General features: G+C 55.1%; 1 protein-coding gene across 1 annotated transcript in view; it reads left to right on the top strand.

The window, feature by feature from the left end:
* The window catches only part of CPT1A (carnitine palmitoyltransferase 1A), a gene marked incomplete at both ends in the record, with an annotated part of 33224 nt that extends 8122 nt beyond the window's left edge, over nt 1-25102 (top strand). The window contains 14 exons of the mRNA XM_080693644.1: nt 1215-1352; nt 3189-3266; nt 5609-5716; nt 7530-7617; nt 9681-9876; nt 11572-11760; nt 14026-14131; nt 16113-16229; nt 17588-17752; nt 20560-20694; nt 21741-21893; nt 23500-23613; nt 23721-23813; nt 25013-25102. Of these exons, the coding sequence (XP_080549770.1) occupies nt 1215-1352; nt 3189-3266; nt 5609-5716; nt 7530-7617; nt 9681-9876; nt 11572-11760; nt 14026-14131; nt 16113-16229; nt 17588-17752; nt 20560-20694; nt 21741-21893; nt 23500-23613; nt 23721-23813; nt 25013-25102 (1770 nt within the window). The remainder of the gene's footprint in view (nt 1-1214; nt 1353-3188; nt 3267-5608; nt 5717-7529; nt 7618-9680; nt 9877-11571; nt 11761-14025; nt 14132-16112; nt 16230-17587; nt 17753-20559; nt 20695-21740; nt 21894-23499; nt 23614-23720; nt 23814-25012) is intronic.
* Between the last annotated feature and the right edge of the window lie 760 nt (nt 25103-25862).

The following is a 25862-nucleotide window of genomic DNA, read 5'->3' as shown; positions in this document are numbered from 1 at the left end:
CCCAGCGCTTTTTATTTTTACCTTTTTAACTTTGAAACAGGGCCTCGCTGAGTTGCTGAGGCTGGCCTTGAACCTGTGATCCTCCTGCCTCAGCCTCCCAAGTACTGCGATTACAGGTCTGTACCACCACACCTGGCTTCATTGCAAGTCAAAATTTTTTTTTTTTATCAATTTTTAGTTTTGGGCCAGGGATATAGCTCAGTGGTTGAGTGTTTGCATAACACGTGCGAGACCTTGGGTTAATCCCCAGGAAAAGGCGGAAAAAGGTCATGTTTCTTAGACAAACTACTTGGAGAATGTTTCAATATATATATTTTTTTTCTTTTTTTTCTTTTGCAGTACTGGGGATTGAACCCAGAGGCATTCTACCTCCGAGCTACAACCCCAGCCCTAATTTTTATTCTTTATTCTGAAACAGGGTTTCATTGAGTTGCAAAGGGCCTCGCTAAATAGTTGAGGCTGGCCGAGAACCGCGATCCTCCCGTCTCAGCCTCCCGAATGCTGAGATTACGAGCGTGCGCCACCGCGCCCGGCTCTGTTTGGTGCTTTGCACAGAGCATGCCAATTTATTTTCCCAGTGCTGGGGATTGAGCTTGGGACCTCATGCGAGTCTCCTGTCTGTAGCTCCCAGGTGCTTGGACGGCAGGCGTGCCCGCCGCGGTGCCCGGCCCGAGACAGACTCGTGAAATCTTTCTTATACTGAGAAATTACTTGGTGAATTTCTGGCAGTGGAGGGTTTGGGGCACTTTTTTTTCTTTTTCTTTTTTTCAATACTAGAGATAAAACCCAGGGGCCTTCTACCTCCAGGCTACACTTTTTAGGGCGATTAAGAACAAGGCAATGTGGCCGGGCGCGGTGGGCGCGCTTGTCATCCCAGCGCTCGGGAGGCTGAGACGGGAGGATGGCGGTTCACGAACAGCCTCAGCTACTTAGTGAGGCCCTCCGCGACTATTTAGTGAGACCTTGTTTTAAAATAAAGAATAAAAAATCAGGCTGGGGGTGGAGCTTGGAGGTGGAACGCCCCTGGTCCCCAGCACCACAGGAAAAAACCCAACCACGCGGCGAGCGTGGTTCTCGGGACGTGCGCCCGTCCCGCGTTCGCGCGAGTGCGGTCACCTGCGCACTGGCTAAGACCGGCCTAACTCCTCCGCCGCCCCGGCGAGGAGACGGCTCGGACGCGTGTGTCCGACTGGACGTTTCTTTCGCTTGCCCAGTACCTGGACTCCGTGAGGCCTCTCATGAAGGAGGGTGACTTCCAGCGGATGACAGCGCTGGCCCAGGACTTTGCTGTCAACCTGGGGCCCAAACTGCAGTGGTATCTGAAGTTAAAATCCTGGTGGGCCACTAATTACGTAAGTACCTGGACACACAACTTTCCTTTGTGTGTGAGGGTAGTATTAGCGATTGAACCCCCAGCCCTGTTTTATTTTTTGATTTTGAAGCGGGGTCTTACAAAGTTGCTAACGGACTTGCTAAATGGCTGAGGCTGGCCTCCAATCTTTGGTCCTCCTGACTCCGCCTCCCAAGTGCTGGAACGACAGGCATGTCTCACCATGCAGTGGCTTACCCGTAACTTATCGATGAGATTGCTTTTCTATATGAAAGTACTAATTTTGTGAACCAGAGATAACAGAAATGAAATTAGAGTTTAGGTTAAGCACAGCCACCCTGGAGGACCCCTGTGCAGATAGACGATGGGTCTGTGGGAAGGCAGGCGGGCCCCAGGGAGGAGCATCGCGGCCCAGGCCTGGGTGGCTCTGCCTGCACATCCCGGTCGTCTCTTTCTTTCTTCCTTTCTTTCTTAATTTCTTTCTTTCTTTATTTCTTTTTCCTTTGGTGGTACTGGGGGTAGAACCCAGGGGCCTTCTACCTCCGGGCTACACTCCCAGACCTATTTTATATTTTACTTGGAAACAGGGTCTCTTAAACCAGCTGAGGCTGGCTTTGTTTTTTTGTTTTTTGTTTTTGTTTTTTGTGGTACTGGGGTTCCTGGAAGCCCTTCTACCTCCGGGCTACACTCCCAGACCTATTTTTACATTTTTTATTTGGAAACAGGGTCTCCTAAGCCAGCGCGCGCGGCTGGCTTCGAACCTGCGCGATCCTCCTGTCTCCGCCTCCCAAGCGCGGGGATTACAATTGTGCGCCACCACGCCCGGCTGTGCACTGTGTTCCGATGGTGCTTGACAGCACAGTGTGATCTCCTCCTGAGGGTGAGCTTGGCTCAGGGTCTCGGCACTGGCTTCAGTGAAGCGTCACGGCGATACCACCTGTGCCACAGCCCAGCCAGGCGTCCACGTGCCGGGGCGTGGGGGCGGCAAGAAGACATGTTGCTGGGATGAAGCGAGGGAGGGGAACCTGGGTTTTGGAGACCAACTCACATGGAAGCAAAGGTGCTAGGCATTATCCAGATGGAGCTTGGGGGGCTGAGGCAGGAGGATCGCAGGTTCAAGGCCAGCCTCAGCAACTTAGTGAGACGCGGTTTCAAAATAAAATAGGACCGGATTGTAGCTCAGAAGTAGAATATTCTTGGGTTCCATCCCCAGTACCGTAAGAAAAGGAAGAGCCAGGTGTGGTGATATTCGTCGGTAATCCCAGTACCTGGGAGGCCGAGACAGGAGACCCTGTTCCAAAATAAAAAATAAAATAGAGCTGGGGGCATAGCTCGGAGGTAGAATCCCCAGCACCACACACACACACACACGCGCACACACACACACACACACACACACACACACACACACAGTAACAGAGCAGCGGTCCCTATGTGCACAGGTAATTGTGTTGTGGGGAAGAGCTCTCGGGTGACACTGGGACACTCGTCCTGGAGAGGGTAATGTCTTGGCTCATGGGTCATCGTTGAGGCTTAGCCATGCTCTGGCTGACACGAGAAGTTGTTTTTTCTGTTTGTTTTTTGTTTTTTTCAGGGGTACTAGGGACGGAGCCCAAGGAGAGCTCTACCACTGAGCTGCACCCCCGGCCCTTTTTATTTTATGTCGAGACAGGGTCTCACTAAGTAGCCCAGGCTGGCTTTGAACTTGCAACTCTCCTGCCTTAGCCCTCCGAGAAGCCGGGGCCGCAAGCGCGCGTCTCCACAGCCGTCGAGCTGAGAGCTCTTGCGGGGAGGTGCGGGCCGTGGAGAGAAGGGCCGTGGGGCCTGCTCAGCCCCGGGTCTGCCCTGTCGCCTGCAGGTGAGCGACTGGTGGGAGGAATACGTCTACCTGCGGGGCCGAGGCCCCCTGATGGTCAACAGCAACTACTACGCCATGGTGAGTCCCCCTGGACGGCTCAGCCTGGGCGGGCCTTCGAGGGCGCTGCCGGGAGGGAGCCCGCCGCACACGGGTCCCGTGTGCTCCCGGGGGCCGCCGCGGAGGCATCTGGAAGGCAGCGGCGGGTTCGCGGCCGCAGGACTAGCCCTGTGACACCTCTGCGTCCGTCACGCGGGGCCGTGACGTGACCCCGCTGCGGCCCTGGGGCTCCTGCCGCTGCCTGACCCGAGCGCGGGAGGCGCGCATGCCGCCGGGCTCGGCTCCACCCTCCCGGGCCCTGGGTGCCCCGTGCCCTAGCGCCAGGCCGAGGGGCTGCGCACGGCGGGGGTCCTTTTCCGGTCCCCAGCCTGTGGCTTTTACACGTTGATGGTTTTTAACAAGGCTGCTTAGCATGACTTCTCAGTCGCTGTTCAATGAGTAATCAGATTCTTCCTCTCCTTTTCATTCTGTTCTTCACATTTTATGCTTTCTTTGTTGTGTGTGTTGCACCGGGGGGATTGAACCCCGGGACATTCTACCTCTGAGCGACACCCACATCCCTGCTTTTTTATTCTTTATTTTGAAACAGGGTCTCACTAAGTTGCGGAGGCTGGCCGCGAACCTAAGATCCTCCTGTTTCGGCCTCCCAAGTACTGGGATTGCACACGTATGCCATCATGCCTGGCTTGTTCTTTACGTATATTTCTCCCACTTTTCCTTGTCTCTATTTTTGTTTTTTTAGTGATACTAAAAAAATGCCCAGAGGCATTCTACCTCTAAGGTACACCTCTAGCTCTATTTTACTTTTATTTTTTGGTGTGTGTGTGTACTAGGATTTGAGGCCAGAGGGCATCTAACGCTGAACTATATCCCTAGCCTTATTTTACTTATTTATTTTTAATTTTTTTAATTTGGCACTGGTGATTGAACCCAGGGGCATCTACCTCTGAGCTGTACCCCCAGCCCTACTTTATTATTATTTTGAAACAGGATCTTGCTAGGTTGATGCGTCTCACTACCTTCTGAAGCTGTCCTCAAACCTGTGATCCTCCTATCTTAGCCTCCCGTGTACTGGGGTTATAGGTATACGCCACCACGCCTGGCTCTACTTTTTGTTCAGAAAGAAGGTCTCCGTAAGTTGCTGAGAGCCTCACTAAGTTCCAAAAGCTGGGATCCTCTTGTCTCAGCCTTCTGAATTTTGGAATTACAGGTGTGCACCACCACACCTGGCTCTTTTGTGTGTGTGTGTGGGGGGGGATGGCGATGAAACCCAGAGGCTTTCTATCTCCGGGCTACTCTCCCAGACCTATTTTATATTTTATTTGGAAACAGGGTCTCACTAAGTTGCTGAGAGCCTCACTAAGTAGCTGAGGCTGGCTTCGAACCCGCCGATCCTCCTGTCTCAGCCTCCCAAGTACTGTGTTTATAAGCATGCACCACCACGCCCGGCTACACCTGGCTTTTTTTTTTTTTTTCTCTCTCATTTCAAAATTTTCCTTTCTCTTTCCCCCTCTGAAATAGTCACAGAACAAGAGAAAAATCGTCAGTGTAGTATCTAGAACTTTCTCTCTGGTGTCCTTAGCCCTAGGGACTGTCCTAGTTAACCTCCTGCACACAGAGGCTCCCAGGATGTTGACACCTGAAGCCCTCAGTCTTCTCCTCCTGTGGAGAAATGAGCCGTTTATAAATATCTTACAGCGTAGTCTCAGGCACAGATCTCTACACACAATTCTTTTATCTTTTGAAGCAGGGTCTGGCTAAGTTGGTGAGGTTGGCCTTGAACTCGCGATCCTCAGATTCTTTTAACCTTTGGCTACTTCTTGTTCAGAATTTCTGCCAGTCGTCTGGTCCTCTAAGTCAGCTTTACTTCTGCTCTCCGTCCTGTGCATTCCGTGAGGACACCTGGGGCAAATGACTGTCGTCTTTTAGTAGCCCAAGGACACCCGGGACTTGCATCCCTTCAAAGTATTAAAAAGTCAAACGGGAGCCGGGCGTGGTGGCGCATGCTTGTCATCCCAGCATTCGGGAGGCTGAGACCTGGAGGATCGTGGTTCGTGGACAGCCTCAGCTACTTAGCGAGGCCCTCTGCAACTCAGCGAGACCCGGTTTCAAAATAAAGAATAAAAAATAGGGCAGGGGATATAGCTCGGAGGTCGAATGCCCCTGGGTTCCATCCCCAGACCTGCGGGGGGGGAAAAAAGTCAAAGGACCGAATGCGGCAGGTGCGCGGTCAGGCCGGGGCGGTGGCGCAGCCGGTCCCACTGCCTGTGTCTGTCCACACGCTGCAGCGGGAAGCGGTGCTCAGCCCTTCTTGACACCAGCGCGTCTTCTCCCGAACACACCGTCATGCCCTTCCTCCCCAGGACATGGTCTACGTCACCCCGACTCACATCCAGGCGGCCAGAGCCGGCAACACCATCCACGCCATCCTGCTGTACCGCCGCCAGGTGGACCGGGAGGAAATCAGGCCGGTACGCCAGCTGCTTGTTTGGCTTTTGCTTTTGTTTTCCTGGTGCTGGGGATGCAGCCCCGGGACACTCTACCTCTGAGCTACAACCCCAGCCCTATTTTATTTTATTTTTATTTTGAAAGAGGGTCTCACTAGGCTGCTGAGGCTGGCTGTGAACCTGCAATCCTCCCATCTTAGCCTCCCTGGTACTGAGATCACGGGCATGCGCCTCCACGCCCCGCTTAGCCGCTTTAAAAGTGCTGGGCGTGGTGGCACCCGCTTGTCATCCCCGGCTAGGGAGGCGGAGACAGGAGGATCGCAGGTTCGAAGCCAGCCTCAGCCACTGAGTGAGGCTCTCGGCAATTTAGTGGGACCCTGTTTCCAAATAAAATAGAAAATAGGTCTGGGAGTGTAGCCCGGGGGTAGAAAGCCTCTGGGTTCCACCCCCAGGACCACAAAAAAGTGCACAGTTTGATGAGCTCCGTACACCCCATGGCCATCGGTACAGGAGGGAGCGAGTCCCGCTGCACCCTACAGGTCTATCGCTTTGCAACCCCACCCCGGTGGTGGCCCCTGACTCTCTGTTATTCTAACTAGTTTTTAGTTATGAAAGCTATACAGTACGTGGGATGGTATGGATGGATTTATTTTTCTCTTTTCTTTTCTTTCTTTTGGTACTGGAGATTGAATCTGGAGTCATTCTACCTCCAAACTCCACCCCAGCCTTTTTTTCGTGCAGTACTGGGGACTGAGTCCAGGGGCGTCCTGTTCTGAGCTACACACTCCAGCTCCTATGTTTTATTCTTTATTTTGAAACCGTGTCTCACTAAGTTGCAGAGGGCCTCACTCAGTAGCTGAGGCTGGCCGCAAACCTGCCATCCTCCCGTCTCAGCCTCCCAAGTACTGGGATTACGAGCGTGTGCCACCACGCTCTGCTACCCCAACCCTTTTGATTTTTTTTATATTTTTTTTTTGGTGGTACTGGGGTTCCTGGAAGCCCTTCTACCTCTGGGCTACACTCCCAGACCTCTTTTTACATTTTTATTTGGAAACAGGGTCTCCTAAGCCAGCGCGCGCGGCTGGCTTCGAACCTGCGCGATCCTCCTGTCTCCGCCTCCCAAGCGCGGGGATTACAAGCGTGCGCCACCACGCCCGGCAGCCCTTTTGATTTTGACACGGGGTCTTGCGAAATTTCTGAGGCTGACCTCCTGTGTCAGCCTCCCCAGTATTAGATTACAGATGTGTGCCACGGTACCTGGCATGCACTGTTACTATTTTTTTCACTCATCCAGTATTTTTATTAATGTGTGTGGTACTGGTGATTGAACCCACAGGCATTCTACTGCAGAGGCATGCCCCCAACCCTATTTGATTGTTTAACCCAAAACAGGGTCTTGCTAAGTTGCAGAGGGCCTTGCTCCATTGTGGGGCTGGCCTTGAGCCTGGGATCCTCCAGTCTCAGCGTCCCAGGTACTGGGGTCACAGGCCGGCGCACCGCGCCCAGCTCAGCATCACTGTTTTGAAGTCTCATTCTCCGGTATCCTAAATAGATGTGCACTGGATTATGTGTTAGCTCCGGAATCTGCCTTGTTTTCGAAGGCGGCGAGCCGTCCAAGAGGAGCAAGGCCTTTGGTCTCCGTGTCAGTCTGTCGCTGATGGGTCGCGTGTGTTACTTAGCTGTAGCTGCAGGAACTTGTGCCCTGGAGGACCCGGCAGGTGCCCCCAGGACAGCGGGACTGAGTCAGAGCGAGCCGTGGACACAGCCCTGCGGCACGGCGCCTGCCCTGTTTCCTACGGACCGTGAGCCTGTCCAGCTGACACCGCTTTTGTTACAGATCCGCCTCCTGGGCTCCACCGTCCCGCTCTGCTCCGCGCAGTGGGAGCGGCTGTTCAACACCTCCCGCATCCCGGGGGAGGAGACGGGTGAGTGGGCCCGTGGGGAGGCAGCGCCGTCCGGCCTCTGTCCGTCGGTCCCCCTGCTCACGGGGAGGAGATGGCCGAGGAGGGCCGAGGGCCACGCTGACCTGGGGCCTCCCCAGAGCTCGGGCGCAGGGACGGCTCCGCTGCTGAGGGTCCTCCCCTCCTCTTACGCCCGACCCTGGGCGTACTTCCAAACTTTAATTTCTCTTCGGTTGGGCTGTCTTTTTGAGAATTATCTCTTTTTGAGAATTATCTTTTCTTTTTTCGTATTAGAGATTCAACCCAGGGGCATTTCGCCTCCAAGCTACACCTCCAGGCCTTTTGATTATTTATTTTGAGACCAAGTCTTGCAAAGTTGCTGAGGCTGGCCTCGAACCTTAGTCCTCCTATCTCAGCCTCCCAAGTACTGGGATCACAGGCATGTGCCACCATTCCCGGCTAAATATCCAGCTTTGAGCAGCCAGGTAGGGCTCCAGGTTCATTGTCTTAGTCCACAGTTGACTCCTTTTTGGAGCACGTTTGTTTCACAGTCTTTAAGAATAATGTACATTAAGCCGGGCGTGGTGGCGCACGCTTGGAATCCCAGCATTCGGGAGGCAGAGACCAGAGGATCGCTGTTCGTGGACAGCCTCAGCTACTTAGTGAAGCCCTTTGTAACTAAGTAAGACTAAGTTTCAAAAATAAAAAAGACTTAAAAAATAGCTTGGAGGTACAATTGCCCTGGATTCTATCCCTGGTACCGCAAAAATAAATAAATAAATAAATAAATAAACAACATACATTACTATTGAAGTTGCTAATAATCAGATTTATCAGTCTTTCCTCTGGGCTTTCTTTAAGGAGCTCTTCCTACTTTCTTTAAAAGCATTTCTATTTGGCTTTGTTTATTCAAGGATCCTGAATCTGTCCAGAGGCGCTGCTCACACTTGGTGAGCCCGGGCTGGCTCACCGTCTCAGCGGCTGCCGCGGCTGTCCCCGCAGAGCCAAGGCCGGCTTCAGGCACGCGTGGGGCTCCTTCTGGGCCCTTTTCTTTTCCCACCTTTTTATCTTATCCTGGTGCCAAACTGTTTATTTGTTTATTTTTATGTTTTACTTATTTTGTGGTACTGAGAATGGAACTCAGGGGCTTCCTGCCTCTGAGCCACATCCCCACCCCTATTTTATTTTATTTATTTATTTATTTATTTATTTTATTTTGAAACAGGGTCTCCCTAAGTAGCTGAGGCTGGCCTTGAACCGCTGTCCTCCAGTCTCAGCCTTCCGAATACTGAGATTACAAGTGTGTGCCACCACGCCCGGCTGTATTTTTGTTTAGAAACAGGATCTCATGAGGTTGCTGAGGGTTGGCCTCGAACCTGTTCCTGTCTCAGCCTCCCAAGTACTGGGATCACACACCCAGAAACTTGTCTTTTTTTTTTTTATAGAACTTGAGGTTGAACCCAGCTTTACCTCTGAGCTCTACTCTCAGCCCTACTGTAGCTTTGTTTTGAAACCTGGTCCTGCTAGGTTGCTTTTTAGTTTCTCCCTGACGGGGCCTGGCAGCACATGCTTATAATCCCAGGACTTGGGAGGCTGAGATAGGAGGACCACATGTTTAAAGACAGCCTCAGCAATTTAGTGAGACCTTGTTTGAAAAATAAAGGCTATAAATCAGCCCTGGTGGCGCACGCTCGTAATCAGCATTGGGAGGCTGAGACAGGAGGATCACAGGTTGATCTTACTTAGCGAGGCCCTTTGCGACTCAATGAGACTCTGTTTCAAAATAAGAATAAAATATAGGACTGGGGTGTAGCTCGGAGGTAGAAGTGTCCCTGGGTTCCATCCCCAGTACCACAATAATAATAATAATAATAATAATAATAATAATAATAATAATAATATAAAATAGAGCAGAGAGTGTATCTTGGAGATAGGAGATTTCTTGGTTCAATCCCCAGCAACAAAAAATAAAACAAAAAACGAAGCCTTGGGAGACGGGCTCGTGATGCAGCGGTGACGCCGAGTCGGGGGTTGGGACTCCGTCCCGGCCTCCCCTCTGACCGTGCCCGGTGTTGTCTCCCCGCCAGACACCCTCCAGCACACCAGGGACAGCAGGCACATCGTGGTGTACCACCGCGGCCGCTACTTCAAGGTGTGGGTGTACCACGGCGGGCGGCTGCTGAGGCCCCGCGAGCTGGAGCAGCAGATGCAGAAGATCCTGGACGACCCGTCGGAGCCGCAGCCCGGGGAGGCCAAGCTGGCCGCCCTCACGGCCGCAGACAGGTGCGGCGGCGCCCGGGGCTGGGCCCAGGCCGCGTCACCGCATCGTCAGAGCCGGCGCTCACACGACCTCCGGCTTTCTCAGAGGGCTGGGGCGTAGTTATTCATTTATTTTTGGGGTACTGGGGATTGGACCTAGAAACATTCTGTCTTCAGGCTAAACCCCCAGCCCAATTCTATTTCTTCTCTGGAAACCGGGTCTCATTAGGTTGCTGAGAGCCTCGCTGAGTGGCTGCGGCTGGCTTTGAACCTGCGATCCCCCTGCCTCTGCCTCCCAAATACTAGGATGCCGGGAGTGCGCCACGGCGCTCAGCGTGGTGGGTTTATTAATGTAGGACAACTGGGCTTGGCGGCGTATTCCTGTGATCTCAGAACTTGGGAGGCTGAGACTGGAGAATTGAAGGTTTGAGGTCAGCCTCGGCAATTAAGCAAAAGCCCCCAGCAACTTGGTGAGACTCTTGTTTCAGAATGAAATAGGGCTGGGGGTAGAACGCCCCTGGGTTCAATCCTGAGCACCCCACCCCAAAACTTTATTAATGTAGAAAGGAGAACAGACTTAAACCAAGGCCCCGGTTCTAGTCGAATTTGCGAGAGCGTCTCACCGAACTCCAGGAAGCGCGCTTCGAGCTTCTGTTTAAGGGGAGCACACGTTGGCACGCACGGAACAGAGGCCGGGGTCCAGAGGGCCCCGGGCGCAGGAGCCTCACCGCAGTCTTTCGGGGCCACAAGCCCGTGTCCCTCCGTGACTTCCCTGCCCGCTGGGCCTGCGGCGCTCCGGTTCCTGCCCTCGGACAACCTGTCCCCTTCACAAGCCTCCTCGTGCCCGCTGTCCAGAGAGAGCCTTCTATACCCTGTTCTTTTCTTTGTTTTTTTTCGCAGGGGGGTGGCACTGGGGATTGAGCCCGGGGCATCCTACCTCTGAGCTACACCCCCAGCCCTATTTTATTTTTATTTTGAAATACGGTCTCGCTAGGTTGACGAGAGGCTTCCTAAGTTGCTGAGGCCGTCCTCGAGCCTGCGATCCTCCTGCCGTAGCCTTCCAAGTACTGCCATTACGGGCGTGTGCCACCGTCCCTGGCTTTATTTTTATTTTATTTTTCGGCAGTACTGGGGACATTTTACCTCCGAGCTATACCCCCAGCCCTATTTTTTAGTCTTTTTATTTTTGAAACAGGGTTGCAATGCGTTGCAGAGGGACTTGCTAAGTAGCTGAGGCCATCCTCCAGTCTCAGCCTCCCAAAGGTTGGGATGACAAGCGTGCGCCACCGCGCCCTGCTTGCGTGTGTGTGTGTGTGTGTGTGTGTGTGTGTGTGTGTGTGTGGTACTAGGGGTGGAACCCAGAGGCTTTTTACCTCTGGGCTATACTCCCAGGCCTATATTTTTATATATTTTATTGGAAATGGTCTCACTAAGCTGCTGAGCGCCTCACTAAGTAGCTGAGGCTGGTTTTGAACCTGCGTGATCCCCCTGTCTCAGCCTCCCAAGCGCGGGGATTACAAGCGTGCGCCACCACGCCCGGCTCCTGCTTTATTTTTTATTTTGAAGCAGGGTCTCACCAAGTTGCGGAGGGCCTGGCTAAGCTCCTCAGGCTGACCTCGATCCTGCCGTCCTCTCGTCTCAGCCTCCCGAGCACTGGGATTGCAGTTGAGTGCCCCCGTGCCCGGCTCCGAGCGCTTTAACTCTGATTCCTTACCGCAGAGTGCCCTGGGCCAAGTGTCGCCAGACCTATTTCGCGCGTGGGAAGAACAAGCAGTCCCTGGACGCCATCGAGAAGGCGGCGTTCTTTGTGACGCTGGACGAGACGGAGCAGGGGTACAAAAAGGAGGACCCGGAGGCGTCCATGGACAGCTACGCCAAGTCCCTCCTGCACGGCAAATGCTTCGACAGGTGCCGGCCTCCCCGGGCCCTGCCCCGCGCCCAGGGCTCTGTCCACGGGCGCGCGGAGGGAGGGCTTAGCCCTTACGGCCGCCGCCTGCTCCCCTGCAGCGCCCTGCGCCAGCCAGCGGGACGACCCGCCTTCCTCCTCTGCCCTCCCTCCCTCTGTCCAAGGCATTCTATCTCAGAGCTACATACCCAGCTCTACTTTATTATTATCATCATCATCTCATCATCACGGAACTGGGGTGGAACCCAGGGGCGCTCTACCTCCGAGCTGCACCCCAGCCCTGTTATGTGTGTGTGTGTGTGTATATATATATATATATATATATATATATATTTTTTTTTTTTTTTTTTTTTTTTTTTTGGTGGTACTGGGGTTCCTGGAAGCTCTTCTACCTCCGGGCTACACTCCCAGACCTATTTTATACTTTTTTATATTTGGAAATGGGTCTCTTAAGCCAGCGCGGCTGGCTTCGAACCTGCGCGATCCTCCTGCCTCTGCCTCCCAAGTGTGGGGATTACAAGCGTGCGCCACCATACCTGGCTTTTATATTCTTTTTAAAAATTTTTTATCATTTTTTTCTTTGTGTGTGTGTGTGTGGTACTGGGGATGGAGCCCAGGGGCATTCCACCTCCGAGCTACACCCCCGGCCCTATTTTTTAGTCTTTATATTTTGAAACCGGGTCTCACTGAGTTGCAGAGGGCCTCACTAAGTAGCTGAGGCTGTCTGTGAACCATGATCTTCTGGTCTCAGCCTCCCAAATGCTGGGATTACAAGCGTACGCCACCACGCTAACTCTCATTTGTGTTATTTTTATTTATTTACTTTGCAGTACTTGGGATGGAACCCAGGGACATTGTATCTCTGAGCCACACACCCAGCCCTATTTTTTGTTTTAGTTTTTTATAGTTTTTTTTTGGTGGTACTGGGGCAGGGAACCCAGGGGCTTTCTACCTCCGGGCTACACCCCCAGCCCTATTATAATTTACTTGGAAACAGGGTCTCACTGAGTTGCTAATATCCTCACTAAGTAGCTGAGGCTGGCTTCGAACCTGTGTGATCCTCCTGTCTCAGCCTCCCAAGCGCGGGGATTACAAGCGTGCGCCGCCACGCCCGGCTAGTTTTTTTATTTTTGAAACAGGGTCTCACTGAGTTGCGAAGGGCCTCGCTAAGTAGCTGAGACTGTCCACGAACCGTGATCCTCCTGCTGGGATTACAAGCGTGTGCCACCACACCTGGTTTATATTTTTTTTTATTTTATTTACTACTTCTTTTTATTATTATTATTATTATTATTATTATTATTATTATTATTATTAATTTGGTGGTACTGGGGTTTCTGGAAGCCCTTCTACCTCTGTGCTACACTCCCAGACCTATCATACATTTTTTTTTTTTTTTTGGTGGTACTGAGGTTCCTAGAAGCCCTTCTACCTTCAGGCTACACTCCCAGACCTATTTTTTTATTTTTTTACATTTTTATTTGGAAACAGGGTCTCCTAAGCCAGCGCGCGCGGCTGGCTTCGAACCTGCGCGATCCTCCCGTCTCTGCCTCCCAAGCGCGGGGATGACGAGTGTGCGCCGCCACGCCCGGCCATTCTTTTTATTTTGGAACAGGTCTTAATGGGTTTCTGAGACCCTTGATGAATTGCCGCGGCTGGCCTCCAACCTGTGATTTCGTGTCTCGGCCTCCAGGCCTTTCTGTTTTTATCATGACTTACCGGGAGCCGTCTGGGACCTGAGGCCCACTCAAAAGAGTCCTTGGCCCCCACTCAAAGCCTGTGATCCCAGCACTTGGGAGGCGGAGACAGGAGGATCGCAGTTCAAAGCCAGCCTTGGCAACTTAGTGAGACCCTGTTTTCAAATAAATAAAGTCAGAGCTGGACGTGGTGGCGCACGCTTGAAATCCTAGTACTCGGGCGACTAAGACAGGCGGCTCGCAGGCTCACGGCCAGCCTCGGCTACTTGGCCTGTCTGCAACTTAGTGAGACCCTGTTAGAATGCCCCCGGGTTCAATCCACCGTACCAAAGAAAATAAAAATAAGTAAATTAAGAATAAAAAAATAGGGCTGGGGTTAGAGCTTAGAGGTAGAATGGCTCTGGGTTCATCCCCCAGTTCTGTGCCCAAAAAATAAAAAATAAAATCGGGCTGGGGTGAAACTTGGAGGCGGCTGCCTCTGGGTTCGTCCCCAGGGCGCTCGGCCGAAGGGGCGGCTTGGGGTCGTTTTGGGGGCTCTGAACACCGCCGCCTGACCGTGCCGCCCCGCAGGTGGTTCGACAAGTCCTTCACCTTCGTTATCTTCAAAAACGGCAAGATGGGCATCAACGCGGAGCACTCCTGGGCGGACGCGCCCATCGTGGGACACCTGTGGGAGGTGAGCCGGCGTGGTGCCCGCGGACAGCGTGCCACCTGCTCCCGAGCCCGCCGGGCCGACTCGAGCCTGGCATGGGTTTGCCCGACCCGTAAAATGAGTTGGCACCATGGGTCAGCATTGCGCGCGGAGCCGAGTCACTAAATTGCGCGCACTGGGGCCTTCCGTCCCAGAGGAGCAGCACGGTTGGGTCCGTCCCGTACGGTGCCCGGAGCCGGGGTGTGCGTCGAATTAGTGGTGTAAACGTGTGAGGCGCTCTCCTTTTTAAAGCGTGTGTGTGTGTGTGTGTGTGTGTGTGTGTGTGTGTGTGTGTGTGTGTTACTAAGGATTGAATTCAGAGACATTTTACTCCCAAGCTACACCCCCAGCTCTTTTTTTTATATTTTATTTTGGAATGGGGTCTTGGCAGGTTGCTGAAAGTTTCACTGAGTTGTTGAGGCCTCCTGCCTCGGCCTCCCGAGGATTGAGATGACAGGCCACCACACCTGGCTCGCAATGGCATCTCGATGGACTAAGGGCCAGCCTCCTTAATCCCAAATGCTGGGGCCCGGAAGAGTTTCGGGTGCAGTTTTTCAGATTTGGGGAATGTTTGCCTGGACCTCACCAGCTGAGCATTCCTCGTCTGAGAATCGCCCTCCCAAATGCTCTGGAGTCTGAAGCTCTTTGCACACCAGCAGGGTGTTCCAGAAGTTTCAGATTTTAGAGCACGGTGGATTTTGGAATTAGGGGTGCTCAGCCTGTACCCCACCCTCTTGTCTGTGGATCCGGAAGCCTTTGAGCTAGACATTTTAGACCTTTCTTTCTTCCTTTCTTTCTTTCTCTCTTTCGTTCTTTCTTCCTTGCAGGTCTTGGGGATGGAATCCAGGGGCATTTGACCTCTGAGCTACACCCCCTGCCCTATTTTTTATTCTTAATTTTGAAACCGGGTCTCACTGAGTTGCTGAGAGCCTCACTAAGTAGCTGAGGCTGTCCGCGAACCGCGATCCTCCCGTCTCAGCCTCCCAAGCACTGGGATGAAAAGCGTGCGCCCCCACGCCTGACTAGGACAGATTCTCTAAGATGAGGATAAAGGGGTTTAGTCTGAGAGCAGGTGGCCAGTCAGAAGTGGTGTGCAGCTGATGCCGTCCAGCCGACGGTGGCCCGGGCCTCCAGGGGCCAGTGGGTGGAGCCCAGCGCTCCGGACGCCAGCGGGGACTGGGGTTACATATTAAAAGCAATTAAACACAAGAGCTGTATTCACAGCTATTAAAGTAAAATTCTAAATCAAGTCTTTCTGTGTGATACAGGGGATGGAACCCTGGGGGCACTCTACCTCTGAGCTACGAGACCCCTACCCGGTTTTATTCTTTTATATTTGAAACCGATGGCCGGCAGCCCCGGGCAGCTTCAGGAAGGGGCTCGGCATGGGGCGACCACCGCCCGATTACAGGGCAGTGACTTTCCATCCCACCCCGGCCTCCCGGGAGGCCAGAGGGACCGGAGGCCGCGCTGCTCACCGGTGGCCAGGGATGTGGTTACTCGTGCCTACGTCACGGAGCCGCCATAAACCCAAAGGACAGGGCCCGGGCTCCCCGACAGCTGGGCCTGCGGAGGCGCCTTGAGGGCGCCAGGCCCCGTGCCGGGCGGCGCCTGTGGGTGTCTTCCTGTGTCCCCGCCTCCTCCGTCGCCATTTATAGTAAACCCCAAACCCAGGTGTTTTCCTGAGCCCCGTGGGCTGCCCCCAAATTAATCAAACCCAGGGAGGGAGTTAATTAAACCCCAGCTTGTAGCCGGTTGGTCAGAAATCACATCCCTCTTGGGGTTGGCAGCTGACACCCCAAGCGGACTGCAGCCCTCAGCCGGCAGTGTCAGGATCGGACGAATGAGGGGACCCCCAGCTGGCGTCCACCCCGGAATGCATGACTGCCGGTGTGCGGGGTGTTCTGCGCCGAGCGTGGACTGGGAGACCGGGTTTGGCTAACCTTCCACTGCTTACTTTCCACAGTATGTCATGGCCACCGACTACTTCAACCTGGGGTACACGGAGGACGGCCACTGCAAAGGGGACACCAGCTCCAGCATCCCCTCCCCCGCCAGGCTGCAGTGGGACATCCCACAGGAGGTGGGTCCCCAGGGCCCGGGGGCATTGCCCGGGTGGGGAGCGCGTCCCCGCACTGAGACCTCATTTCCCAGCGGCGCTTCCCAAGCGGCCCGAGCCCCGGGGAAGCCCGCAGAGGCGGGCGCCGTGAGGGCCCAGGGAGGAGGTCTGCTTGTGTCTGTGGGCCAGGGTTGTTGAAATTCCTGCTCAGACCCAGCCAGACTTCTGTAGACTCTGCACGACGCAGAATAAAAACCAAAATTGCCTGGAGTCAGGGCCCCACCTGGCTCCTTACAACTTTCAGAACAAATCCACTATCGCCCCCCTTAGACGTTCTCAAGCACAGCTGGTCAGGAGGAGCGTGCTGGAAGGAATTTCCTTTTTGGTACCGAGGATTGAACTCAGTAGGGGTTCTACCTCTGAGCTACACCCCAGCCCTGTTTTATTTTTAAATTTTGAAACAAGTTCTCACTAAGTTGCTGAGGCTGCCTCAAACTTGGATCCTCCTGCCTTAGCCTCTCATACGGCAATTGCAGGCATCTGCCACCGCGCCCTGCTGAGGAGGGGATCTTAGGCTTGTAAATTCTAGTTCTAGCTTATCTGGCCCAGGCAGGAAGTCCTGGGGCTCAGGAAGTGATTTGGGGGCCACGTAGGGTGGCCCACATTTGAAAGCGTGGCTCTTGGAAGGCTGAGACAGGAAGATGACAGGTTCGAGGCCAGCCTCTGCCACTTGGCAAGACCCCCCTTAGGAAGTAAAAGGGAGTAGGAGTCGGGCGTGGGGGCGCGCGCTGGTCATCCCAGCATTCGGGAGGCTGAGACTGGAGGATCACGGTTCGCGGACAGCCTCAGCTACTTAGTGAGGGGCTCCGCAACTTAGTGAGACCCAGTTTCAAAATAAAGAATTAAAAATAGGGCAGGAGGTGTAGCTTGAGGGTCAAATGCCCCCCTGGGTTCCATCCCCAGACCTGCAAAAGAGGGAAGGAAAGAAGGAAGGAAACTCAGTAGGGGCTGGGGGCGTAGCTCAGAGGTAGAATACCCCTGGGTTCCATCCCCAGTACTGCAAAAATAAGTAAGTAAATAAATAAATAAAAGGGGCTAAGGGTATAACTTGAATGTAGAATGCCCCCGGGTTCAGTTCCCGGGACCAAAACACAAACCCCCCAACCCGATGGTTGGACGTGCCCCTGAGGGTCTCACTGGACCCCGGCCCGCCGCTCGGGGCGGGCAGGCGCCCTGTGCCGACTCTCGAGGACCACGAGCACCACCTCTTGGGTTCCTGGGTGGCGGCCTTGCGCCTGGGGGCTCCATCCACAGGCCCGCGCCCCCCCAGCGCACGTGCGCACCTCTCCCCTGGCTGAGCGCGACTGTCCCCCCCTCCCCAGTGCCAGGAGGTCATAGAGACGTCCCTGAGCAGCGCCAATCTCCTGGCCAACGACGTGGACATTTTCTCGTTCCCCTTCGACACCTTCGGCAAAGGGCTGATCAAGAAATGCCGGACGAGCCCCGACGCCTTCATCCAGCTGGCCCTGCAGCTCGCGCACTACAAGGTGGGTCGCTCCGGCAGGGCGGGAGGCCGAGGCCGGCCGGGACAGGGAGAGGGAGAGGCCGCCTCGGCGTCCTGTGGGCTTGGCAGGTCTGTGCGGTGCTGGGTGTGAGGTTAGCAGAACGCCCCACAGGAAGCAGCGGGGTGCTGTGTGTCCCAGGAGAAGGGGGGGTTTGGGGGATAAGGAAAGTGAGACCCCGTTGTTCTGCGGAGGGGGAGGGCCCTTTAAACCTTACCATCCCAAACCCTAGATTGTGATAGGGTGGAAATATTCAGGGAAACCAATTACCGAACACTCAGGCTTGGCCGTCCCCCTTCCACAAAACGAAGGGCGAAGCCGGGGGTGGTGGCGCACCCCTGTAATTTCAGTACTTGGGAGGCTGAGACAGGAGGATCGCAGGTTTGAGGCCAGGCTCGGCAATTAAGACTCAGTCTCAAAATAACAGTCGGCCGTGGTCATACATGCTTATAATCCCACTATCTGGGCGGCTGAGACAGAAGGATCGCAGGTTCGCGGCCAGCCTCAGCTCCTTAGTGAGGCCCTCCAAAACTTAGTGAGACCTGTTTCAAAATAAAGAATAAAAAAACAGGGTAGGGATGTAGCTCGGAGGTAGAATGCCCCTGGGTTCCGTCCCTAATAACAACAACCAAAAGCCGAACACCTGGAAAAGTTGCTGTTGGGGCCTACTGCAGGCACTGCGGGGCGGGGGCCCAGCTCGAGTAAACCAGATGTACACCGCACAGCACGAGGGCACAGAGACACTAGAGCGCCCCTGACCCGTGCTAAAGGCTGTCGCGGGTTCCACGTGCATTCCTGAGGCCCTGGAGGGCGGTAGTCATGGGGGCTTTTTGCTTAACAGGATAAACGCCCTCAAGGTGTTGCCTCGAGGGGAGCCCATGGAGGCAGCTCCGAAAGGCGAGACGGGGAGGATGCGCGAGGCCGCTGGCAGGATACTCGCGGGAAAAGCGTTTCTGTCTGTCCAGAAGATGGACAGAGCGGAACGCTTTACAGCCACGACGCGTGCGCGTCAACAGGCCCGGGCAGAATTACACCTAGACCAACGTCTGTCACAAATAACAAGCATAAACGATTAGAAAAAGGAACGGAGGCCAGAAATGAAGGCCCAGCCAGGCGTGGGGGCGCACGCCTTAGTCCCAGGACTCAGGAGGCTGAGACAGGATCACAGGTCGGATGACAGCCTCAGCTACCTAGCAAGACCCCGTTTCAAAATAAAATAAAATAAAAAAGGCTGGGGGTGGCACTCAGAGGTAGACAGCCTCTGAGTGCAATTCCCAATACCACAAGATCACACACACACACACACACACACACACACACACACACACACTGACAACAAAGAAACCCAATTTTATTTAAACCTGTTTTGGCGCTGTGGCACACACTCAGTACTTGGGAGGCTGAGACAGGAGGATCACAGTTTGAGGTCAGCCTCAGCAACTTAGCAAGACCCTGTTTCAAAATAAAATAGAGTTGGAGGCGTAGCTCAGAGGTACAAGTCCCCTTGGTTTAATCCCTAGTGCGGGGGGGGGGGGGGCCCAGGCCCGGGTTGTAAAGCAGAGGACTCTGCAGAAGGCCCAGCATTCTAGAGGAAGGAGAGAGCTGTGCTTTTGGGTAGAAGGACTGGCCGCAGGAGAGGGAGGGCCCGTTGACAGGGCTCACAGGAACGCGTTCCGGGGACGCCAGGCACCGTGATTTGCTCGGTGGCCGGGCGGCCGGCACCCCTGAGGCCCGCATATGTCTGTCAGGAATAACTTGGGTCCATAGACTGCCTTCCTCGGAACCCAGCCGACGCGGAGCCGGGTTAGCGGCCACTGCGCCGCCCAGGACGTCTGCACACGGGCCGGTGCTTGTGCTCCCAGCACGGCCGCCGTCCTCCCCACCTGCTCCTGCCACTGGAGCCTTGCCCTGCCACGACCCTGCCCACCCCCGGCTCAGTTTCAGGTGCCCCCCACTTCCGTGCTGGTCCTCTTGTCCCCGACTCCAGGGACCCTCAGCTGCACCCGCCCCTGCACCCTGCCTTTCCTGTGCTTACCTCGCTCGGCTGGGGAGCCCACCTGCCCACAGCACCTGCAAGCGCTTCCTCCGTCTTCCCTTCCACCCAGAGAGCAGGAGCGTCCCCAAGGGACGGCCGTCCACGGCCTCCAGCCCCATGCCCCTCCAGCTGTGGGCCGTCCACACCCGCCAGCCCCATGCCCCTCCAGCTGTGGGCTGTCCACGCCCACCAGCCCCATGCCCCTCCAGCTGTGGGCCGTCCACGCCCGCCAGCCCCTCCAGCTGCAGGCTGTCCCCCTGCACCTGCTCCTTCCCCCTGGACCTTTCTCCCCGGCCTCCAAACACAAGGAGTAGCTCCTGCCAATCCCTTAGTCCCTCTTTATTTTTCTCTAACCCCGACCCCGTTTTATTCTTAAAGACATGGTCTCGGTCTCGGTCAAGTTGCTAAGAGCCTCGCAGATTTGCCCGGGCTGTCATCAAGCCTGCGATCCTCCTGTCTCAGCCTCCCGAGCACCAGGGTTACAGGTGTGCGCCACCCGCCAGGCTCCCTAGCTCCTTTCTGACCGTCGTTCATGAGTCTCGTACACCGTCCCCCCCCCCTAGGTGGCCTGTGGCTAGGCCAGCCGAGGTGGGCTTGGCTTGGGAGGTGGGCCCAGCCTCAGCCACATCTTGAAGTGGACCCCAGAGCCCCACCCGCCTCTCCCCAGCCCTTGGGAGCCAGCTCCCCACTGCCCCCTCCGGCCTTCCTTCCGCCCCGCCCTGCCCCGCCCCGCGCTGAGACGCTTTTCTTCTCCCAGGACATGGGCAAGTTCTCCCTCACCTACGAGGCCTCCATGACCCGGCTGTTCCGAGAAGGGAGGACGGAGACCGTGCGCTCCTGCACCACCGAGTCCTGCAACTTCGTGCTGGCCATGATGGACCCCAGCCAGACGGTGAGTGCCGTCCGTCCACCCATCCGCCGAGACACAGTGCCATGTGCCCCCCTCGGGCCCAGGCGCTGTCATCAGACCCGTCTCCTTCCCCTCCCAGGGGCAGGAGGTGCTAAGGTGGGAGTGGGGACTGTCACGGGCCGCCAGATCCCCCATCTGAGCGTCACAGGCAGAGGACGGGCGTAAGCGGAGAGGCGGAGGAGCACAGGCCCGGGCGCGCAGTGGGACCCGAGCTGTCTGCAAGGACCATCTGTCCATCTTCGTGCAGAAAGAGGGGTTCAGCCGGCTGCCGAGCCCCGGCCGGCAGGTGGCGGGCCAGACCCCTGACTTCCTCTCGCAGGGGCTCACCCTGCCCCGCGCTGTCTGGACAGCTTCCTCTTGGACGGGTCCAGCTCCGCGAGCAGAAGGCACTCGGGATCAGAGGGCGGCTGCACCCTGTCCCGGAGTGAGCTGGCAGCCGGGCCCACGTGACGAGTCACGTCTCCACTCAAAGGGCATGTGCGGCCCACTCCCCTCGCAGCACCACGGAGCCCAAAAGAACACAAGCGGCCCTCTTGGGTCAGATCTAAAGCTCCGGAAGTGTCATTTTACAGAATCATTGGCCAGACTCAGGTGCTCTGGGGACTGAGAAACAGCTTCACCTCTGGCCCTGAGAACGTGGGGGATATGGCTCCCACGGCGCCCCCTGCAGCCCTGCCCCGGGAGTCTGGCTCCCATGGCGCCCCCTGCAGCCTTGTCCTGGGAGTGCGGCCCCCGCGGCACCCCCTGCAGCCCTGCCCTGGGAATGAGGTTCCCAGAGCGCCCCCGCAGCCCTGCCCCGGGAGTCTGGCTCCCACGGCGCCCCCTGCAGCCCTTTTGTGGCAGAAATCCAGGGCAGGGTCCATTGGTTGGCTGCTTGGTAGGGTTGCATCTCGCCAGGCACCCCTGGCACGAGCACTCTTGACAGTCTGGTCGGTTAGAAGGAATTTACCATCACCCTCCGCTGGGCAGTGGGCCCGTGTCACACGCTGGACGTGCCCAATGGCGTCCTCCTGCCCCCTGTCGCCTAGGTGGAGCAGAGGCTCAAGTTATTCAAGCTGGCGTCCGAGAAGCACCAGCACCTGTACCGCCTTGCCATGACGGGCGCGGGCATCGATCGCCACTTCTTCTGCCTCTACGTGGTGTCCAAATACCTCGCCGTGGACTCCCCTTTCCTCAAGGAAGTGAGTCCCCCACTGGTGCCGCTCGCTCCGTTTCATTGGCTGGGCTCCGAGTGATTAGCTCAGCCTCCCAATTCCACGTGGGCAGAAAGGGACTGGCTGCAGGCAAAGCTGTCACTAAACAGCGTAGCCGGGCGTGTGGCGCGCGCGTGTAATCCCAGTACGTGGGAGGCTGAGACAGGAGGCTCACAGGTGGAGGACAGCCTCAGCTACTACCGAGACTCTCATCAACCTAGTGACACCCTGTTCCATAAAAATAAAAATAGGGCTGAGGGTGTGGCTTGGAGGTACAATACCCTTGCGTTCACCCCCCAGCAACACACACACACACACACACGCACGCACGCACGCACGCACGTACCCAAATAAGATAGGGCTGGAGCTGGAGCTGAGAGGTAGAATGCCCTGGGTTCAATCCCAGTACCACACAAAAAAGGATAATTTGAGCTGAAGTTTAATAACTGCAGCACTTTGGTATCAGATTTACTGTTCTGACTTAACAGATGTAAACAACCCCAAGGCAGCAGTGCTGGGCTTGGTAGCGCACACCCAGCACTGTAATCCCTGGGGTGGGGCAAGTCAGGAGGATTACAAATTCAAGGCCAGCGTCAGTAACTTAGATTTTATTTTTAAAAAAATCAGGCCAGGAGGCAGCTCAGAGACATAATGCCTCTGGGTTTAACCCCCAATATCACACGAAAAGGGTGGGGCTGGGGCAGCAGCAAATGTATGAAAACAGGAAGCACTGAGCTCCAAGCACACGCCATCTTGATTTCAATTATAATTTTAATTGGCGTATTTAATTGTAAGTTTGGACTTTTAATTTTTTTTTCTTTTTTTTCTTTTTCTTTTTTGGCAGTACCAGGGATAAAACTCCGGGCATTGTACCTCCGAGCTACACCCCCAGCCCTATTTTTTGTTTGTTTGTTTTGGTGGTACTGGGGATGGAACCCAGAGGCTTTCTACCTCCGGGCTATACTCCCAGACCCATTTTATATATTATTTGGAAACAGGGTCTCACTAAGTTGCTGAGAGCCTCACTAAGTAGCTGAGGCTGGCTTCGAACCTGTGCGGTCCTCCTGTCTCAGCCTCCCAAGCGCGGGGATTACAAGCGTGCGCCACCACGCCCGGCTTCCCCCAGCCCTAATTTTTGTTTTAGTCTTTTTAGTTTTGAAACGGGTTCATTCTAAGTTGTGGAGGGAGGGCCTCACTAAGTAGCTGAGGCTGTCTGTGAACCTCAGTCTTCTGGTCTCTGCCTCCCGAATGCTGGGATTACGAGCGTGCGCCACCACACCTGGCTCTGAACTTTCTAATTTTTAATAGTGGCTGTATTTAACAGCCAGCTTGAAAAAATCTCAGAAAATGAGGCAGGTCTAAGCCTCCCATGGTCCCATTCTGAAACGTGTCTGCTTCCATCTCTGAGACAGTGTCGGGTAGAATCCCCCCCGGGGGGGCCCTCTCCCACCTCCTGAGGGCCTCGGGAGCGCGGGCGCCTGGGGTCCGTCTGTTGGCCAGCAGGTCTTCCCTGGCCTGGCCTCGGGTGGTCCTGGGGGCCGGTGAGGACCAGCGTGGGGACGCGGCATCTGAACATCTGCCTGTGCCATCCCAGGTCTTATCTGAGCCCTGGAGGTTGTCCACCAGCCAGACCCCTCAGCAGCAGGTGGAACTGTTTGACTTTGAGAGAAACCCCCACCTCGTGTCCAGCGGCGGCGGCTTCGGGCCGGTAAGTGTCGAGTCCTGCCCAGCGGGGGCTGCGTCTCCGTGTCAGGGCGCCCCTCCTCCCGCGGTCGCGGTGCCCGTTGGTGACCGTGGACGTCCTTGGCTCTCCAGGTGGCTGATGATGGCTACGGCGTGTCCTACATTATCGTGGGAGAGAACTTTATCCATTTCCATATTTCTTCCAAGTACTCCTGCCCTGAGACGGTAAGTGTGCAAAGAGACTCCTTCCCTAACCAGGAACGTGCCTTTAACAGAATTCAGTTGAACCCATGGGGCATTCCCTCTATATTTTTTAGCCTTTATGTCTTTATTTTGAAACGGGGTCTCCTTAGGTTGCTAAGAGCCTCACTCAGGAGCTGAGGCTGGCCAAACCTGGGATCCTCCTGTCTCAGCCTCCCAAGTACTGGGATGACAAGCGTGTGCCACCATGCCCAGCTTTTAACAGACATTTTCAGTTCATTTACCTACTTTTATTTGTTTTGAATGGCATGCATAAAAGAACATTGAAATTCTCTTAGCCTAATTTGATTTCTTTATTTTGGCACTAGGGATTGAACCCAGGGTTGTTTGCCTCTGAATTACACCCATAGTCCTTTGTACTTTTTTTTTTTTTTTTTTTTTTTTTTTTTTGGTGGTACTGGGGGTGGAACCCAGAGACTTTCTACCTCCGGGCTATACTCCCAGACCCTTTTTTTTTTTAATATTTTACTTGGAAACAGGGTCTCACTAAGTTGCTGAGAGCCTCACTAAGTAGCTGAGGCTGGCTTCGAACCCGTGCGATCCTCCTGTCTCAGCCTCCCAAGCGCTGGGAATTACAAGTGTGCGCCACCACGCCCAGCATTCCTTTGTACTTTTATTTTGAAACGGGTCTCATTAAGTTGCTCAGGCTGGCTTGAACATGCGCTCCTCCTGTCCCAGCCTCCCAAGTGTTGGGTCTTAACCTAATTTTAAATGCTATCGTGCGTGTGTGTGTGTGTGTGTGTGTGTGTGTGTGTGTGTGTGTGTGTGTTGCATGCCTAGAATCCCAGTACTTGGGAGGCTGACACAGGAGGATCACAGGTTTGGGGCCAGCCAGCCCTGGCAAACTTAGCAACTCCTGTTTCAAAATAAAACATGACAGAAGGATTGGGGCATACAGCTTGGAGGCGTGGCGGCCACGGGTCCAGATCTCAGTGCCAAGAGAGGGACTGGCTGGCAGGCAGGCGCGGCCGCGAAGAGCTGGTGCTGCAGGCGCCCCGGACGCCGTCGCCGCGCCTCTTCATCCCCAGCCCATTTGGCGGTGTGCTGGCAGCCCTTCGGCCCTCAGAGCTTAGAGAAGCATCAGGATGAAGGTCCGGGAGGCGGAGGGGGGCCGTGGCGTCCCCGCACCCTCACGTGCCTCGCTCTCTGCTCCCAAACCCCAGGACTCCCACCGATTCGGAAGGCACCTGAAACAAGCCATGGTGGACATTCTCACCCTGTTCAGCCTCACTTCTAATTCCAAAAAGAAGTAAAGGCCACGCGTGGCGCCACTGCGAGGGAAGGCGGACTCGTCTGTACAAACCAAACGAAGAATAGGATCCATCCTGGCCATGGCTCGGGATGAAAAAAATTACTCTTAGAGAACGCACAAGTTTTCCTTCCAAAAAGGGTCTGTGGCTTCTGTCTCCCGAGGAGGGCTCTGCATGCGCGGCACGGCCCCTCCGGGAACGCAGATCCGGTCCCTGAAGTCTTTGCCTTGCCTCGTAAGTTTTAAGGGATTAAAACATGTTGAGTTAATGAAGCAGCTGGCGGGGTTGCGACCTCACGCGCGCAGCGGTGGAGACGGCAGCGTCCGCATGGCGGCCGCAGACCTGGGACTTCAGGGCCTTTCACCTCCTCGCCCGTGGGAACGGAGTCGTTCAGGTTGGCGGCGGTGACAGTCACAGCTGACACCGCGTAGTGCTCACGGCGACGCCATGCGGGGACCGCTCTGTCGCGGGCACCCGTCGAAGCCCGGCTCGCTGGTGTGTACTTGCGTCTCCGCGTTCGAAGCGAGTCCTGCGCCGCCTGCTTTAGCATTCCTGACCTTACAAACCCCAGTGCCTTAAAGCCCAGAGGCGCTCGGGTTTAGGGACCATGGGACAGATTCAGTTTGTGATGTCTTTGGCTAGAATTGTGGGAATGTCGTTCTCTTCTCAGTTTACTGGGCGTGGACGACCCTATATAAGCACTTGCTACGATCTCCCCGCCCCGAGCAGGCCAGACGCCTCACAGGACAGCAGCTCTGGACCC

Source organism: Muscardinus avellanarius (assembly GCF_963383645.1).
Source record: "Muscardinus avellanarius genome assembly, chromosome: 1".
NCBI classification, from domain to species: Eukaryota; Metazoa; Chordata; class Mammalia; order Rodentia; family Gliridae; genus Muscardinus; species Muscardinus avellanarius.
This window is presented reverse-complemented; position numbering and strand designations above follow the sequence as displayed.